Source organism: Pseudophryne corroboree, chromosome 2, assembly GCF_028390025.1.
Source record: "Pseudophryne corroboree isolate aPseCor3 chromosome 2, aPseCor3.hap2, whole genome shotgun sequence".
Taxonomy (NCBI): domain Eukaryota; kingdom Metazoa; phylum Chordata; class Amphibia; order Anura; family Myobatrachidae; genus Pseudophryne; species Pseudophryne corroboree.
This window is the reverse complement of record NC_086445.1, coordinates 652,057,226-652,073,240: the sequence shown is the minus strand read 5'-3', so window position 1 is coordinate 652,073,240 and position 16,015 is coordinate 652,057,226. Positions and strand designations below refer to the sequence as shown.

At 47.7% G+C, this 16,015-nt stretch overlaps 1 protein-coding gene across 2 annotated transcripts in view; it reads left to right on the top strand.

The window, feature by feature from the left end:
• The window catches only part of TBC1D22B (TBC1 domain family member 22B), a 415,975-nt gene that overhangs the window by 114,078 nt on the left and 285,882 nt on the right, over positions 1-16,015 (top strand). For both annotated transcript variants that reach the window (XM_063955013.1, XM_063955012.1), the window contains one exon: positions 7,820-7,999. In XM_063955013.1, coding sequence (XP_063811083.1) covers positions 7,820-7,999 — 180 coding nt within the window. The remainder of the gene's footprint in view (positions 1-7,819; positions 8,000-16,015) is intronic.

Genomic DNA, 16,015 nt, shown 5'->3' with positions numbered 1-16,015 from the left:
AAGCAGGAGGTTACCATGAAGCACATTTACACACATTCCGGTACTATCGTTAGACCGGCTATGGCATCGGCCTGGGTGTGTAGTGCTGTCGCAGCATGCACAGATTCCTTATCTACGGAACTTGACACCCTAGATAAGGATACCATTCTAATGACCCTAGAGCATATCAAAGATGCTGCTTTATATCTGAGGGATGCTCAAAGAGACATTTGTTTACTAAGCTCTAGAATAAATGCTATGTCTATTTCTGCTAGGCGACTCCTGTGGACCCGACAGTGGACGGGGGATGCCGACTCAAAGCGGCATATGGAGTCGTTGCCTTACAAGGGGGAGGAGTTGTTTGGAGAAGGCCTCTCTCGGACCTTGTCTCTACTGCTACGGACGGTAAATCGAATTTCTTACCTTATGTCCCCCCGCAGCATACTAAAAAGGCACCTCATTATTAAATGCAGTCCTTTCGTTCCAATAAAAGCAAGAAGATACGGGGATCGTCCTTCCTTGCCAGAGGAAAAGGCAAGGGAAAAAAGCTGCATGCAGCTAGTTCCCAGGAGCAGAAGTCCTCCCCTACATCTGCAAAGTCCACTGCATGACGCTGGGGCTTCCCGGGGGGAGTCAGCTCAAGTGGGGTCACGTCTTTGATTTTTCAGCCAGGTCTGGGTTCACTCACAGGTGGATCCCTGGGCTATAGAGATTGTTTCTCAGGGATACAGGCTGGAATTCGAAGACGTGCCTCCTCGCCAGCTTCCCCGTCAGAGAGGGAGTTAGTGTTGACTGCAATTCAAACATTGTATCTTCAATAGGTGATAGTCAAAGTTCTTCTTCTCCAGCAAGGAAAGGGGTATTACTCAACCCTGTTTGTGGTCCCGAAACCGGACGGTTCGGTCAGGCCCATTTTGAATCTAAAATCCCAGAACTTGTACTTGAAAAAGTTCAAGATGGAATCGCTCAGAGCGGTCATCGCCAGCCTGGAGGGGGGGGGGGGGATTGGATGGTGTCCCTGGACATAAAGGATGCATACCTTCATGTTCCGATTTTCCCTCCTCACCAGGCGTTCCTGAGATTTGCAGTACAGGACTGTCATTACCAATTTCAGACGTTGCCGTTTGGGCTTTCCACAGCCCCGAGAATTTTCACCAAGGTAATGGCGGAAATGATGGTGCTCCTGCACAAGCAGGGTGTCACAATTATCCCATACTTGGACGATCTCCTCATTAAGGCGAGATCTCGGGAGAAGTTGCTGGACAGCATGTCGGTGAGGATGTTGCAGGGGCACGGCTGGATTCTCAATATACCGAAGTCCCATCTAGTCCCTACAACGCGCCTGACCTTTCTGGGTCTGATTCTAGACACATACCAGAAAAAGGTTTTTGTTCCGATGGAAAAGGCTCAGGAGCTCATAGCCCTGGTCAGGAACCTATTAAAGCTAAAAAAGGTTTCAGTGCATCACTGCACGTGTGTCCTGGGTAAGATGGTGGCATCGTACGAGGCCATCCCCTTCGGAAGGTTCCATGCGAGGACCTTTCAATGGATCCTGGTGACCACGGACGCAAGCCTCCGAGGTTGGGGAGCAGTCACACTGGGAAGAAATTTCCAAGGTCTCTGGTCGAATCTAGAGACTTGTCTCCACATCAACGTCCTGGAGTTGAGGGCCATATACAACGCCCTACGCCAGGCGGAGGCATTGCTTCGGGACAAACCGGTTCTGATTCAGTCAGACAATGTCACAGCAGTGGCTCATGTAAACCACCAAGGCGGCACAAGGAGCAGAGCGGCCATGGCAGAAGCGATCCGGATTCTTCGCTGGGCGAAAGGCCATGTAAGCGCCCTATCAGCTGTATTCATCCCGGGGGTGGACAACTGGGAAGCGGACTTCCTCAGCAGGCACGACCTGCATCCGGGGAGAGTAGGGACTTCATCAAGAAGTCTTCGCACAGATCGTGGGTCGGTGGGGACTGCCTCAGATATACATGATGGCGTCCCGTCTCAACAAAAAGCTAAAGCGGTATTGCGCCAGGTCAAGAGACCCTCAGGCGGTAGCGGTGGATGCTCTAGTGACACCTTGGGTGTTCAGATCGGTCTATGTGTTCCCTCCTCTACCTCTCATACCCAAGGTGTTGAGAATAATAAGACTAAGAAGAGTAAGAACAATCCTCATTGTTCCAGATTGGCGACGAAGGACTTGGTATCCGGTTCTGCAAGAGTTGCTTACAGAAGATCCGTGGCCTCTTCCTCTAAGACAGGACATGCTGCAGCAGGGGCCCTGTCTGTTCCAAGACTTACCGCGGCTGCGTTTGACGGCATGGCAGTTGAACGCCGGATCCTAGCGAAAAAAGGTATTCCGGAGGAGGTCATTCCTACCCTGATCAAGGCTAGGAAGGACGTGACATTGAAACATTGTCACCGTATATGGCGAAAATATGTTTCTCGGTGTGAAGCCAGGACTGCTCCTACGGAGGAGTTCCATTTGGGTCGTCTGCTTCACTTCCTGCAAACAGGAGTGACTTTGGGCCTAAAATTAGGGTCCATAAAGGTCCAAATTTCGGCCTTATCCATTTTCTTTCAAAAGGAATTGGCTTCTCTTCCTGAAGTACAGACATTCGTGAAGGGGGTGCTGCATATTCAGCCTCCTTTTGTACCTCCGGTGGCGCCGTGGGATCTTAATGTGGTATTAAGTTTCCTCAAGTCACCTTGGTTTGAACCACTCACAACAGTGGAGTTGAAATATCTCACTTGGAAAGTGGTCATGTTGTTGGCCTTGGCTTCTGCGGGGCGTGTTTCGGAATTAGCGGCTTTGTCACATAAAAGCCCCTATCTGGTTTTCCACGTGGATAGGGCAGAATTGAGGACTCGTCCTCAATTTCTGTCTAAAGTGGTCTCTTCTTTTCATATGAATCAACCTATTGTCGTGCCTGTGGCTACACGGGACTTGGAGGATTCCGAGTCCCTTGATGTGGTCAGGGTTTTGAAGATTTATGTGGCCAGAACAGCGAGGGTTAGGAAAACTGAAGCGCTGTTTGTTCTGATTGCAGCCAACAAAGTTGGCGCGCCTGCTTCAAAGCAGACTATTGCTCGCTGGATCTGTAACACGATTCAGCAGGCGCATTCTACGGCAGGATTGCCATTGCCTAAATCGGTTAAGGCCCATTCCACTAGGCAGGTGGGCTCGTCTTGGGCGGCTGCCCGAGGGGTCTCGGCATTACAGTTGTGCCGAGCAGCTACTTGATCGGGGTCAAACGCCTTTGCAAAGTTCTATAAATTTGATACCGTGGCTGAGGATGACCTACTGTTTGCTCAATCGGTGCTGCAGAGTCATCCGCACTCTCCCACCTGTTTGGGAGCTTTGGTATAATCCCCATGGTCCTTACGGAGTCCCAGCATCCTCTAGGACGTTAGAGAAAATAAGATTTTACACTTACCGGTAAATCTATTTCTCGAAGTCCGTAGAGGATGCTGGGCGCCTGTCCCAAGTGCGGACTTCTTCTGCAAGACTTATATATAGTTATTGCTTAAATAAGGGTTATGTTATAGTTTCATCGGTTTAGACCGAGACTATGTTGTTTGTTCATACTATTAACTGGGTAGTTATCACAAGTTATACGGTGTGATTGGTGTGGCTGGTATGAATCTTGCCCTGGGATTCCCAAAAATCCTTTCCTCGTACTGTCCATCTCCTCTGGGCACAGTTTCTCCTACTGGGGTCTGGAGGAGGGGCATAGAGGGAGGAGCCAGTGCACACCCAGAGTCCAAAGTATTTCCTAAAGTGCCCATGCCTCCTGCGGAGCCCATCTATTCCCCATGGTCCTTACGGAGTCCCAGCATCCTCTACGGACTAAATAGATTTACCGGTAAGTGTAAAATCTTATTTATTTTTTTGCAGTAGAACTACAGGTACCAGCGGGCCTATTTCCCCCCGCATGCTGGTACTTGTGGTTCTCCAAGTACCAGCTTGCGTGGGAGGCTTGCTGGGACTTGTAGTTCTGCTACAAAAACAATATTCTTTATTTTGACACTTGGCTATCAGCCTCCCATCCGCAGCCCTTGGATGGGTGGGGACAGCCTCGGGCTTCACCCCTGGCCCTTGGGTGGCTGGAGGGGGGGACCCCTCGATTTAAGGGGTCCCCACTCCTCCAGGGTACCCTGGCCAGGGGTGACTAGTTGGGGATTTAATGCCACGGCCGCAGGGACCGGTATAAGTGTCCCCTGGCTATGGCATTATCTCTCCAGCTAGTGGAGCCCGGTGCTGGTGTGAAAAATACGGGGGACCCCTACGTCTTTTGTCCCCCGTATTTTTTGCACCAGGACCGGACGCAGAGCCCGGTTCTGGTTGTTAAAATACGGGGGAACCCCTGTCAATTTACCCCCCCCCCCCCCCCCCCGTATTTTTACAACCAGGACCGGCTCAAAGAGCCCGAGGCTGGTTATGCTTAGGAGGGGGGACCCCACGCATTTTTTTTTTTCAGGATTTTTAAACCAATCCCACCCCTTTCTACTGAAAAACATGCTCTGATCTCTCCATATTATTTTAGTCAGTAAAAAAAAAATAAAAAAATATTCTTTTAAAAAATATATTAAATACTTGTGGCTCCTAAATAGACAAACCAAGTAGATAATCCCTTCTAATATAAATAGATATGCTATAAGCAATAAAGAAAACACAAAAAAAACATGTTTTTAAATTTCTTTATTAGATCTCGCCAGCAAAATGAGGCGGACTGAAATTGACGAAATGACTGTCGAAAAGCACTGTTGTTGAATCGACATTCTTCAATTGAATATACTTTTGTCAAAAAGCCGCATTTTTACCATTGCAGACATGTCGAATTGCAAAAAGTCGAATCTGAAACGGCCGTTTTTTTGTCGAAAAGTACTGTATTGCATTGTCGAATCATTTTTTTTTGTGTGTCGAAAATGCCCCGTTTTTCGACATTTGCGGCAATTCGACCGCAATTGCATATGGCCCTGTAACTTTCAAAAGCACCAACGATATTCACAAGGTCATGTCCATAATAGGGGCATGGTAAGATCAGACAGAATAATTTTTAATTAATTGTCTAGACTATTTTGTAATAAAAGCAGGACAATGAGCTATTACTCTCAGGACATCCCCAGAGAACAGTAGTATGTCTGGAATTCCATAGTTGAATAATAAATCACAAGAACTCCAACATAGGGGGTCATTCCAAGTTGATTGCTCGCTACCAACTTTTTGCTGTGCTGCGATCAGATAGTCGTCTCCTATGGGGGAGTGTATTTTCGCTTTTGCAAGTGTGCGAACGCTTTTGCAGCAGACTGCACAAAAAAGTTTGTTACAGTTTCTGAGTAGCTCTGGACTTACTCAGCCGCTGCGATTACTTCAGACTTTTTGGGCCCGGAATGGACATCAGACAATTGCCCTGCAAACGCTTGGACACGCCTGCGTTTTTCCAAACACTCCCAGAAAACGGTCAGTTGACACCCATAAACGCCCTCTTTCTGTGAATCACCTTGCAATCGGCTATGCGAATGGATTCTTTGTTAAATCCATCGCCCAGCACCGATCCTCTTTGTACCCGTACGGCGCGCCTGCGCATTGCGGCGCATACACTTGAGTAAATTAAGGGTGTTTTTGCCAGAAGAAAAAATGGGGATCTGTAGGAGCTGAACTCCGTGAGACTATTTCTGTAGTACGTGAAGCTTCTATGAAAGAAGGTTTTTTGCCTTCTGAGACCATATGCAATATGGCAGATTGCACTCTTTAAAATACAAAATATTCTGAGCAAATTGGTTAGTGTCCAGTTGTTATCTCAACTGACATATAATAATTTTATCATCGGGCACAATACAGGCTCTGAGATGGTGGTTAAAAAACGAAAATGTGACCCATTCTTCATACTGGATTGTTCGTGCTAACAACCCAGGTAAGTCTCTTGGACTGGGGAGCAGCACTCTTGCATCTTCAGAGTCGAGATTTACCATAAGTATTTTGGAATGAAGAACTATTTTGTTATCACTAAAAATAGCTCAGTCCATTTTTAGAAGACCAGTTCAGATACAATCAAACAACATAACTGCTGAAGGCATATGTCAGAGTGCCCTAGGAATGAGGGAGACCTCCAGATTCTGTCCTGGGCTTAGAGGTTTGTGCTGCCAATTTCAGCAATCTTCATTCATGGAATAAGAAATTGGGAAGCAGATTAGTTAAATTGACACACTATCCTCTAGGAAGAGTGGTTCCTCCATCCAAAGGGTTCTAACCATTTAGTGGTTTTCAGGACCCTGAACAGTTTGTGTGTTTTCTGGTCAACTGTGGCTCAGTGTGACAATTGGTAATACACCTGTGCACCTTCTAAATGAAAATGTGAATGGTTAGGGCTCTTGAGGCTGGTGTTGAGAAACATTGTTTTATTGGAAAAGTGAGGACTGCCAGATATAGACCTTGTTCCAGGTCCTGACACCCATTGATTGCAGTAGTAGATTTCATGTCAGTCCTGTGGAAATATGTACTGGGTGTTATGTTCCTCTTATTCCAGCACTTCCTTGTGTTTTTAAAAATATCAAGAGGGAGGGAACCCCAGTTATCCTGGTGGCTCTTAGTTGGCTGTGGAGGTCCTGGTATTCTTGCATTGTAGCCATAAGAAACGGCCTGAGATGGAGACGCTTGTGCAGAAACATTTGTTCTCTCTGGGACTCGTTTCTGCACTGGAACATTTTTCGGTCTAACTGTGATGTCATGATTATTAAGGCCAGGATCCCAGAGGCCATTGCTGTTTCAAATTAAGTAGTGTATATCATGATCAGTGCTAGGAAGCAGTCTTCTTTACAGATCTATAACAGAATTTGCATCCTTTTTGTCATTCTGCCTAGTCTTTCTTTGTTACAATTGGGATTAGAACTGGGCATGGTTCTCTTAACTATTTGTCTGGTATGGTCACATCAGATGCGTCTATGCCAGGCTGGGCTTTCCATGACATGATTGCATCTGATGCGACCTATCAGAAATGCCATTGTGTGGCTACAGTTGTCACACTCAGAGGGACCCTTTGCTTCCTGGTACTTCTTTCCCCCCTCTCCAGTGCCTGCCATCCTGCCGATCACTGCTGATTGAGCAGCCTGGCAGCATCCCAGACATTAGCAGCCATTGGAAGAATGTGAAAAAGCAGCCCTTTAACTTTCCTTTGGACCCTCAGAGGCTACAGAGAGAGGCAGGTGAAAAACACTGAAGTTAAGATGGTCCGGCCAGCAATGTTTTCTCTGAGGATCTGATTTTTATTTATTTTTTCTCTTCTTTTTAAATCATATTGGATATATTTTAAGTAAGTGTTCTTAACTTTCAATCGTTCATTCAAAATAATATTAGCCAGTTAACTGGTTTTTAAGGTTCAGGTATTTGCATTTTCAGATGAAGTTATCTGATATCCCTGTGATAAGAACGTTTTTGTAGGTAGTAATAGATGTGCAGCCACCATATGTTCCTTGTTTTAGATCCATGGGATCTTAACTTGGTTCTAACTGCTCATTTCTCTCCATTTGAACCTTTTGGAGTTAGCTTAGATGCAATTAGTAACGTGGAAGGTAGAGTTTCTATTAGCACTTGAGTCTCAGAATTCAGTGCTCTAGCTGGCAAATCCCCTTTTTTAGCATCCAATGATATTGTATAAACTTTATTTTTTTTACTACTACTGTTTTTGGAAGCAAATTAGATTTACAGTATACTGACTATACCACAACTGGAGCAATGCTTAATTTAGTTTGTTTACAAGTGAAGCTAAGTAAAAAGCAATTTCTTTACTAAGAGAATTAAGTTTTGTTTAATGACTTTTTTTTGTCCCATGTCTTTTAGATGTATCCTTAACGAGGAAGCCTCTCCAAAAACTTCAGTCCCTTCCTTTTCGCCCTCTTATCCCCCTTGTGGCCAGGATATCTGATCAGAATGCATCTGGAGCACCTTCTGTGACACTGAGAGAAAAGACGCGTCTTGAAAAATTCAGACAACTGCTTTCCTGCTTGAGCACTGATCTTGGTAAGATTAAGTAACCTAATGCACAGTAGGGTGATTCCAAAAAATCATTACTTGAAAATGACAACCACCAACCCACCAAAATGTGCCATTATGTGAAAATACATGACAGTAATTTTTATTTTGAAATCAAATAATATTTAGAACTTGCGCAGCTCAACCAAAGTTTTATAATACGTATGACAATTACATTGCAGTAATGCAGAACGGTAATTTGTTTCGTTACATATTAAATATACATTTATTTCTCTAACGTCCTAGTGGATGCTGGGGACTCCGTAAGGACCATGGGGAATAGACGGGCTCCGCAGGAGACAGGGCACTTTAAGAAAGAATTTGGATACTGGTGTGCTCTGGCTCCTCCCTCTATGTCCCTCCTCCAGACCTCAGTTTGAATCTGTGCCCGGACGAGCTGGGTGCTACTTAGTGAGCTCTCCTGAGCTTGCTATAAAAGTATTTTGTTAGGTTTTTTTTATTTTCAGAGAGATCTCCTGGCAACAGACTCTCTGCAGCGTGGGACTGAGGGGAGAGAAGCAGCCCTACTCACTGAAGATAGGTCCTGCTTCTTAGGCTACTGGACACCATTAGCTCCAGAGGGATCGTATACAGGATCTCACCCTTTGTCGTCCGATCCCGGAGCCGCGCCGCCGTCCCCCTCGCAGAGCCGGAAGACAGAAGCCGGTGAAAGAAGCAAGAAGACTTCAAAATCGGCGGCAGAAGACTCCAGTCTTCAAACTGAGGTAGCGCACAGCACTGCAGCTGTGCGCCATTGCTCCCACATTATGACCTCTTGACAAAAGTTGGGCATATATACAGTTGGGCACTGTATATATGCATGAGCCCCCGCCATAATTTACACAGAAACGCGGGACAGAAGCCCGCCGCTGAGGGGGCGGGGCTTCTTCCTCAGCACTCACCAGCGCCATTTTCTCTCCACAGCTCCGCTGAGAGGAAGCTCCCCAGGCTCTCCCCTGCAGAAACACGGTAGAAGAGGGTAAAAAGAGAGGGGGGGCACATAAATTAGGCGCAAAAACATTATATACAGCAGCTTACTGGGTTAACACTAAGTTACTGTGTGATTCCTGGGACATATAGCGCTGGGGTGTGTGCTGGCATACTCTCTCTCTGTCTCTCCAAAAGGCCTTGTGGGGGAACTGTCTTCAAAAAGAGCATCCCCTGTGTGTGTGTGTGGTGTGTCGGTACGCATGTGTCGACATGTTTGACGAGGAAGGCTATGTGGAAGCAGAGCGGGAGCAAATGAATGTGGGGTCGCTGCCGACGGCGCCGACACGTGATTGGATGGATATGTGGAAGGTTTTAAATGATAATGTTAATTCCTTGCATAAAAGGTTGGATAAAGCTGAAACCTTAGGACAGTCGGGGTCTCAGCCCATGCCTGATCCTATGTCACAGAGGCCGTCAGGGTCTCAGAAGCTCCCACTATCCCAAATTGTTGACACAGATATCGACACGGATTCTGACTCCAGTGTCGATGGTGGTGATGCAAAGTTACAGCCTAAATTGGCTAAAGCCATCCGTTATATGATTATAGCAATAAAGGATGTGTTGCACATCACAGAGGAAACCCCAGTCCCTGACAAGAGGGTTCATATGTATGGGGAGAAAAGGCAGGTGGTGACCTTTCCCCCTTCACATGAGCTAAATGAGTTATGTGAAAAGGCTTGGGAATCTCCAGATAAAAAACTGCAGATTTCCAAACGGATGCTTATGGTGTATCCTTTCCCGCCTACGGACAGGTTACGCTGGGAATCCTCACCTAGGGTGGACAAAGCTCTCACACACTTATCCAAAAGGGTAGCCCTGCCGTCACAGGATACGGCCACCCTAAAAGATGCTGTGGATAGAAAGCAAGAGGGTACCCTGAAGTCCATTTATATACATTCAGGTACCTTACTAAGGCCGGCAATTGCGTCAGCCTGGGTGTGTAGTGCGGTAGCAGCATGGACGGATACCTTATCTGAGGAACTTGATACCTTGGACAAGGATACTATTTTAATGACCCTGGGGCATATAAAAGACGCTGTCCTATATATGAGAGATGCTCAAAGAGACATTAGCCTTCTGGGCTCTAGAATAAATGCAATGTCGATTTCTGCCAGAAGGGTCCTGTGGACTCTGCAATGGACAGGCGATGCCGACTCAAAAAGGCACATGGAGGTTTTACCTTACAAGGGTGAGGAGTTGTTTGAGGAAGGTCTCTCGGACCTGGTCTCCACAGCTACGGCTGGAAAGTCAAATTTTTTGCCATATGTTCCCTCACAACCTAAGAGCGCACCGTATTACCAAATGCAGTCCTTTCGATCACAAAAAGGCAAGAAAGTCCGAGGTGCGTCCTTTTTTGCCAGAGGCAGGGGCAGAGGAAATAAGCTGCACAACACAGCTAGTTCCCAGGAACAGAAGTCCTCCCCGGCTTCCACTAAATCCACCGCATGACGCTGGGGCTCCACAGGCGGAGCTAGGCCCAGTGGGGGCGCGTCTCAGAAATTTCAGCCACAAGTGGGTTCACTCCCAGGTGGATCCTTGGGCACTAGAGATTGTGTCTCAAGGATACAAGCTGGAATTCGAAGAGATGCCCCCTCACCGATACCTCAAATCGGCCCTGCCAGCTTCCCCCTTAGAGAGGGAAATAGTGTTAGCTGCAATTCTCAAATTGTATCTTCAGCAGGTGGTGGTCAAGGTTCCCCTCCTTCAACAAGGAAAGGGTTATTATTCGACCATGTTTGTGGTACCGAAACCGGACGGTTCGGTCTGACCCATATTGAATTTAAAATCCCTGAACATATACCTGAAAAGGTTCAAGTTCAAGATGGAATCGCTCAGAGCGGTCATCGCAAGCCTGGAAGGGGGGGATTTTATGGTGTCTCTGGACATAAAGGATGCATACCTTCATGTCCCCATTTATCCACCTCATCAGGCGTACCTCAGATTTGTGGTACAGGATTGTCATTACCAATTCCAGCGTTGCCGTTTGGTCTCTCCACGGCACCGAGAATATTTACCAAGGTAATGGCGGAAATGATGGTGCTCCTGCGAAAGCAAGGGGTCACAATTATCCCATACTTGGACGATCTCCTCATAAAGGCGAGGTCCAGAGAGCAGTTGCTGATCAGCGTAGAATGCTCTCGGGAAGTGTTACAACAGCACGGCTGGATTCTAAATATTCCAAAGTCGCAGTTGATTCCTACGACTCGTCTGCCCTTCCTGGGCATGATTCTGGACACAGACCAGAAGAGGGACTATCTCCCGATGGAGAAGGCGCAGGAGCTCATGACACTGGTCAGAGACCTATTAAAACCAAAACAGGTGTCGGTGCATCACTGCACGCGAGTCCTGGGAAAGATGGTGGCATCATACGAGGCCATTCCCTTCGGCAGGTTCCATGCGAGGACCTTTCAATGGGATCTGTTGGACAAGTGGTCCGGATCACATCTACAGATGCATCGGCTGATCACCCTATCCCCCAGGGCCAGGGTGTCTCTCCTGTGGTGGCTGCAGAGTGCTCACCTTCTAGAGGGCAGCAGATTCGGCATTCAGAACTGGGTCCTGGTGACCACGGATGCAAGCCTCCGAGGGTGGGGGGCAGTCACACAGGGAAGAAATTTCCAAGGTCTGTGGTCAAGTCAGGAGACTTGCCTTCACATCAATATCCTGGAACTAAGGGCCGTATACAACGCCCTAAGTCAAGCGGAGACCCTGCTTCGCGACCAATCGGTGCTGATTCAGTCAGACAACATCACCGCAGTGGCTCATGTAAACCGCCAAGGCGGCACAAGGAGCAGGGTGGCGATGGCGGAAGCCACCAGAATACTTCGCTGGGCGGAGAATCACGTAAGAGCACTGTCAGCAGTGTTCATTCCGGGAGTGGACAACTGGGAAGCAGACTTCCTCAGCAGGCACGACCTCCACCCGGGAGAGTGGGGACTTCATCAAGAAGTCTTCACGCAGATTGCAAGGCGGTGGGAACTGCCACAGGTGGACATAATGGCATCCCGCCTCAACAAAAAGCTACAGAGATAATGCGCCAGGTCAAGAGACCCTCAGGCGATAGCTGTAGACGCACTGGTGACACCGTGGGTGTTCCAGTTGGTTTATGTATTTCCTCCTCTTCCTCTCATACCAAAGGTGCTGAGAATCATAAGAAAAAGAGCAGTGAGAACAATACTCATTGTTCCGGATTGGCCAAGAAGGACTTGGTATCCAGATCTGCAAGAAATGCTCACAGAGGATCCATGGCCTCTGCCTCTAAGACAGGACTTGTTGCAACAGGGGCCCTGTCTGCTCCAAGACTTACCGCGGCTGCGTTTGACGGCATGGCGGTTGAACGCCGGATCCTAGCAGAAAAAGGCATTCCGGATGAGGTTATTCCTACGCTGATAAAGGCTAGGAAGGACGTGACGGCTAAACATTATCACTGTATATGGCGAAAATATGTTGCTTGGTGTGAGGCCAGGAATGCCCCTACGGAGGAATTCCAGCTGGGCCGTTTCCTTCACTTCCTACAGTCGGGAGTGATTTTGGGCCTGAAATTGGGTTCCATTAAGGTCCAGATTTCGTCCCTATCCATTTTCTTTCAAAAAGAACTGGCTTCTCTTCCTGAAGTCCAGACGTTTGTAAAGGGAGTGCTGCATATTCAGCTCCCTTTTGTGCCTCCAGTGGCACCTTGGGATCTTAACGTGGTGTTGATTTTCCTGAAGTCACACTGGTTTGAGCCACTCAAAACCGTGGAGTTAAAATTTCTCACGTGGAAGGTGGTCATGCTATTAGCCTTGGCTTCAGCTAGGTGTGTGTCAGAATTAGCGGCTTTGTCACATAAAAGCCCCTATCTGGTTTTCCATATGGACAGGGCGGACCCGTCCACAATTTCTGCCAAAGGTGGTGTCACCCTTTCATATGAACCAACCTATTGTGGTGCCTGTGGCTACTCGTGACTTGGAGGATTCCGAGTTACTAGATGTGGTCAGGGCTTTTAAGGTTTATGTAGCCAGAACGGCTAGAGTCAGGAAATCTGAGTCGCTGTTTATCCTGTATGCATCCAACAAGCTGGGTGCTCCTGCTTCAAAGCAAACTATTGCTCGCTGGATCTGTAACACGATTCAGCAGGCTCATTCTGCGGCTGGATTGCTGCTTCCAAAATCGGTAAAATCCCACTACACAAGGAAGGTGGTCTCTTCTTGGGCGGCTGCCCGAGGGGTCTCTGCATTACAGCTTTGCCGAGCAGCTACTTGGTCAGGTTCGAACACTTTTGCAATGTTCTACACGTTTGATACCCTGGCTGAGGAGGACCTTGTGTTTGCTCATTCGGTGCTGCAGAGTCATCCGCACTCTCCCGCCCGTTTGGGAGCTTTGGTGTAATCCCCATGGTCCTTACGGAGTCCCCAGCATCCACTAGGACGTTAGAGAAAATAAGATTTTACTTACCGGTAAATCTATTTCTCGTAGTCCGTAGTGGATGCTGGGCGCCCGTCCCAAGTGCGGACTTCTTCTGCAATACTTGTATATAGTTATTGCTTAAATAAGGGTTATGTTTGGTTGCATCAGGGTTGATCTGATGCTCTGTTGTTGTTCATACTGTTAACTGGGTAAGTTTATCACAAGTTATACGGTGTGATTGTTGTGACTGGTATGAGTCTTGCCCTGGATTCCAAAATCTTTTCCTTGTACTGTCAGCTCTTCCGGGCACAGTTTCTCTAACTGAGGTCTGGAGGAGGGACATAGAGGGAGGAGCCAGAGCACACCAGTATCCAAATTCTTTCTTAAAGTGCCCTGTCTCCTGCAGAGCCCGTCTATTCCCCATGGTCCTTACGGAGTCCCCAGCATCCACTACGGACTACGAGAAATAGATTTACCGGTAAGTAAAATCTTATTTTTTTTCATCAAATAATTTAAACAATGAACAAGTTTACGTTGGTCACTTTAATAATGATCTCTTGATGGCCAGTTTTTGTTGGTATGTGATGCTCCTCCATGACCTGTAAAAGGAACTGCTTTCTGTTCCTCGTTTCGTGTTATCGTAGCATTGAATTCTTGGTTCATACGCCAAGAATTCCTCAAACAGACCAAGGATTTTGAACAAACTCAGCGTTGATCTTGTGACGAAGTTATCTTGTGGCTGGCTGAAGAACTGGTGGAATACGTTTCAGAGGATTGTCAGATCCATCTGAGTGTTTGATAGCAGCAGGCATAATAAATATATTATCTCTGACGTCCTAGTGGATGCTGGGAACTCCGAAAGGACCATGGGGAATAGCGGCTCCGCAGGAGACTGGGCACAACTAAAGAAAGCTTTTAGGTCACCTGGTGTGCACTGGCTCCTCCCACTATGACCCTCCTCCAAGCCTCAGTTAGATTTTGTGCCCGGCCGAGGTTGGATGCACACTAGGGGCTCTCCTGAGCTTCTAAAAAGAAAGTATATAATTAGGCTTTTTATTTTACAGTGAGACCTGCTGGCAACAGGCTCACTGCAGCGAGGGACTAAGGGGAGAAGAAGCGAACCTACCTGCTTGCAGCTAGCTTGGGCTTCTTAGGCTACTGGACACCATTAGCTCCAGAGGGATCGACCGCATGGAACTGGCCTTGGTATTCGGTCCCGGAGCCGCGCCGCCGTACCCCTTACAGAGCCAGAAGCAAGAAGAGGTCCGGAAAATCGGCGGCAGAAGACATCAGTCTTCACCAAGGTAGCGCACAGCACTGCAGCTGTGCGCCATTGCTCCTCATACACACTTCACACTCCGGTCACTGAGGGTGCAGGGCGCTAGGGGGGGGCGCCCTGAGCAGCAATAAAAACACCTTGGCTGGCAAAAATACCACAATATATAGCTCCAGAGGCTATATATGTGATAATTACCCCTGCCAGAATCCATAAAAAAGCGGGAGAATAGTCCGCGGAAAAGGGGTGGAGCTATCTCCTTCAGCACACTGGCGCCATTTCTCCCTCACAGCTCCGCTGGAAGGAAGCTCCCTGGCTCTCCCCTGCAGTCTACACTACAGAAAAGGGTAAAAAAGAGAGGGGGGGCACTAAATTTAGGCGCAGTATATATAACAGCAGCTATAGGGGACATAATTCAGTTAGTCCCTGCATTATATAGCGCTCTGGTGTGTGCTGGCATACTCTCACTCTGTCTCCCCAAAGGGCTTTTGTGGGTCCTGTCCTCTGTTAGAGCATTCCCTGTGTGTGTGCGGTGTGTCGGTACGGCTGTGTCGACATGTTTGATGAGGATAATGATGTGGAGGCGGAGCAGATGCCTATAGAAGGGATGTCACCCCCTGCGGGGCAGACACCTGAGTGGATGGACTTATGGAAGGAATTGCGTGCACGTGTCGACTCCTTACACAAAAAATTTGACGACATGCCAAATGCGGGACAGCCGGCTTCTCAGCTCGTGCCTGTCCAGGCGTCTCAAAGGCCATCGGGGGCTCTAAAACGCCCGCTACCTCAGATGGCAGACGCGGATGTCGACACGGATACTGACACCAGTGTCGACGACGATGAGTCTAGTCTAATGTCCACTAAGGCCATTCGTTGCATGATTGAAGCAATGAAAGAGGTGTTACAAATTTCTGATATAAACCCAGGTACCACTAAAAAGGGTATTATGTTTGGGGAGAAAAAACTACCCGTAGTTTTTCCCCCATCAGAAGAATTAAATAAAGTGTGTGAAGAAGCGTGGGCTTTCCCTGATAAAAGATTGGTAATCTCTAAGAAGTTACTAATGGCGTTCCCTTTCCCGCCAGAGGATAGGTCACGTTGGGAGACACCCCCTAGGGTGGATAAAGCGCTCACACGTTTGTCTAAAAAGGTGGCACTACCGTCTCCGGATACGGCCGCCCTCAAGGAACCTGCTGATAGAAAGCAGGAGGCGATCCTGAAGTCTGTATATACACACTCAGGCATTATACTTAGACCAGCTATTGCGTCAGCATGGATGTGCAGTGCTGCCGCTGCGTGGTCAGATTCCCTGTCAGAAAATATTGACACCCTAGACAGGGACACTATTCTGC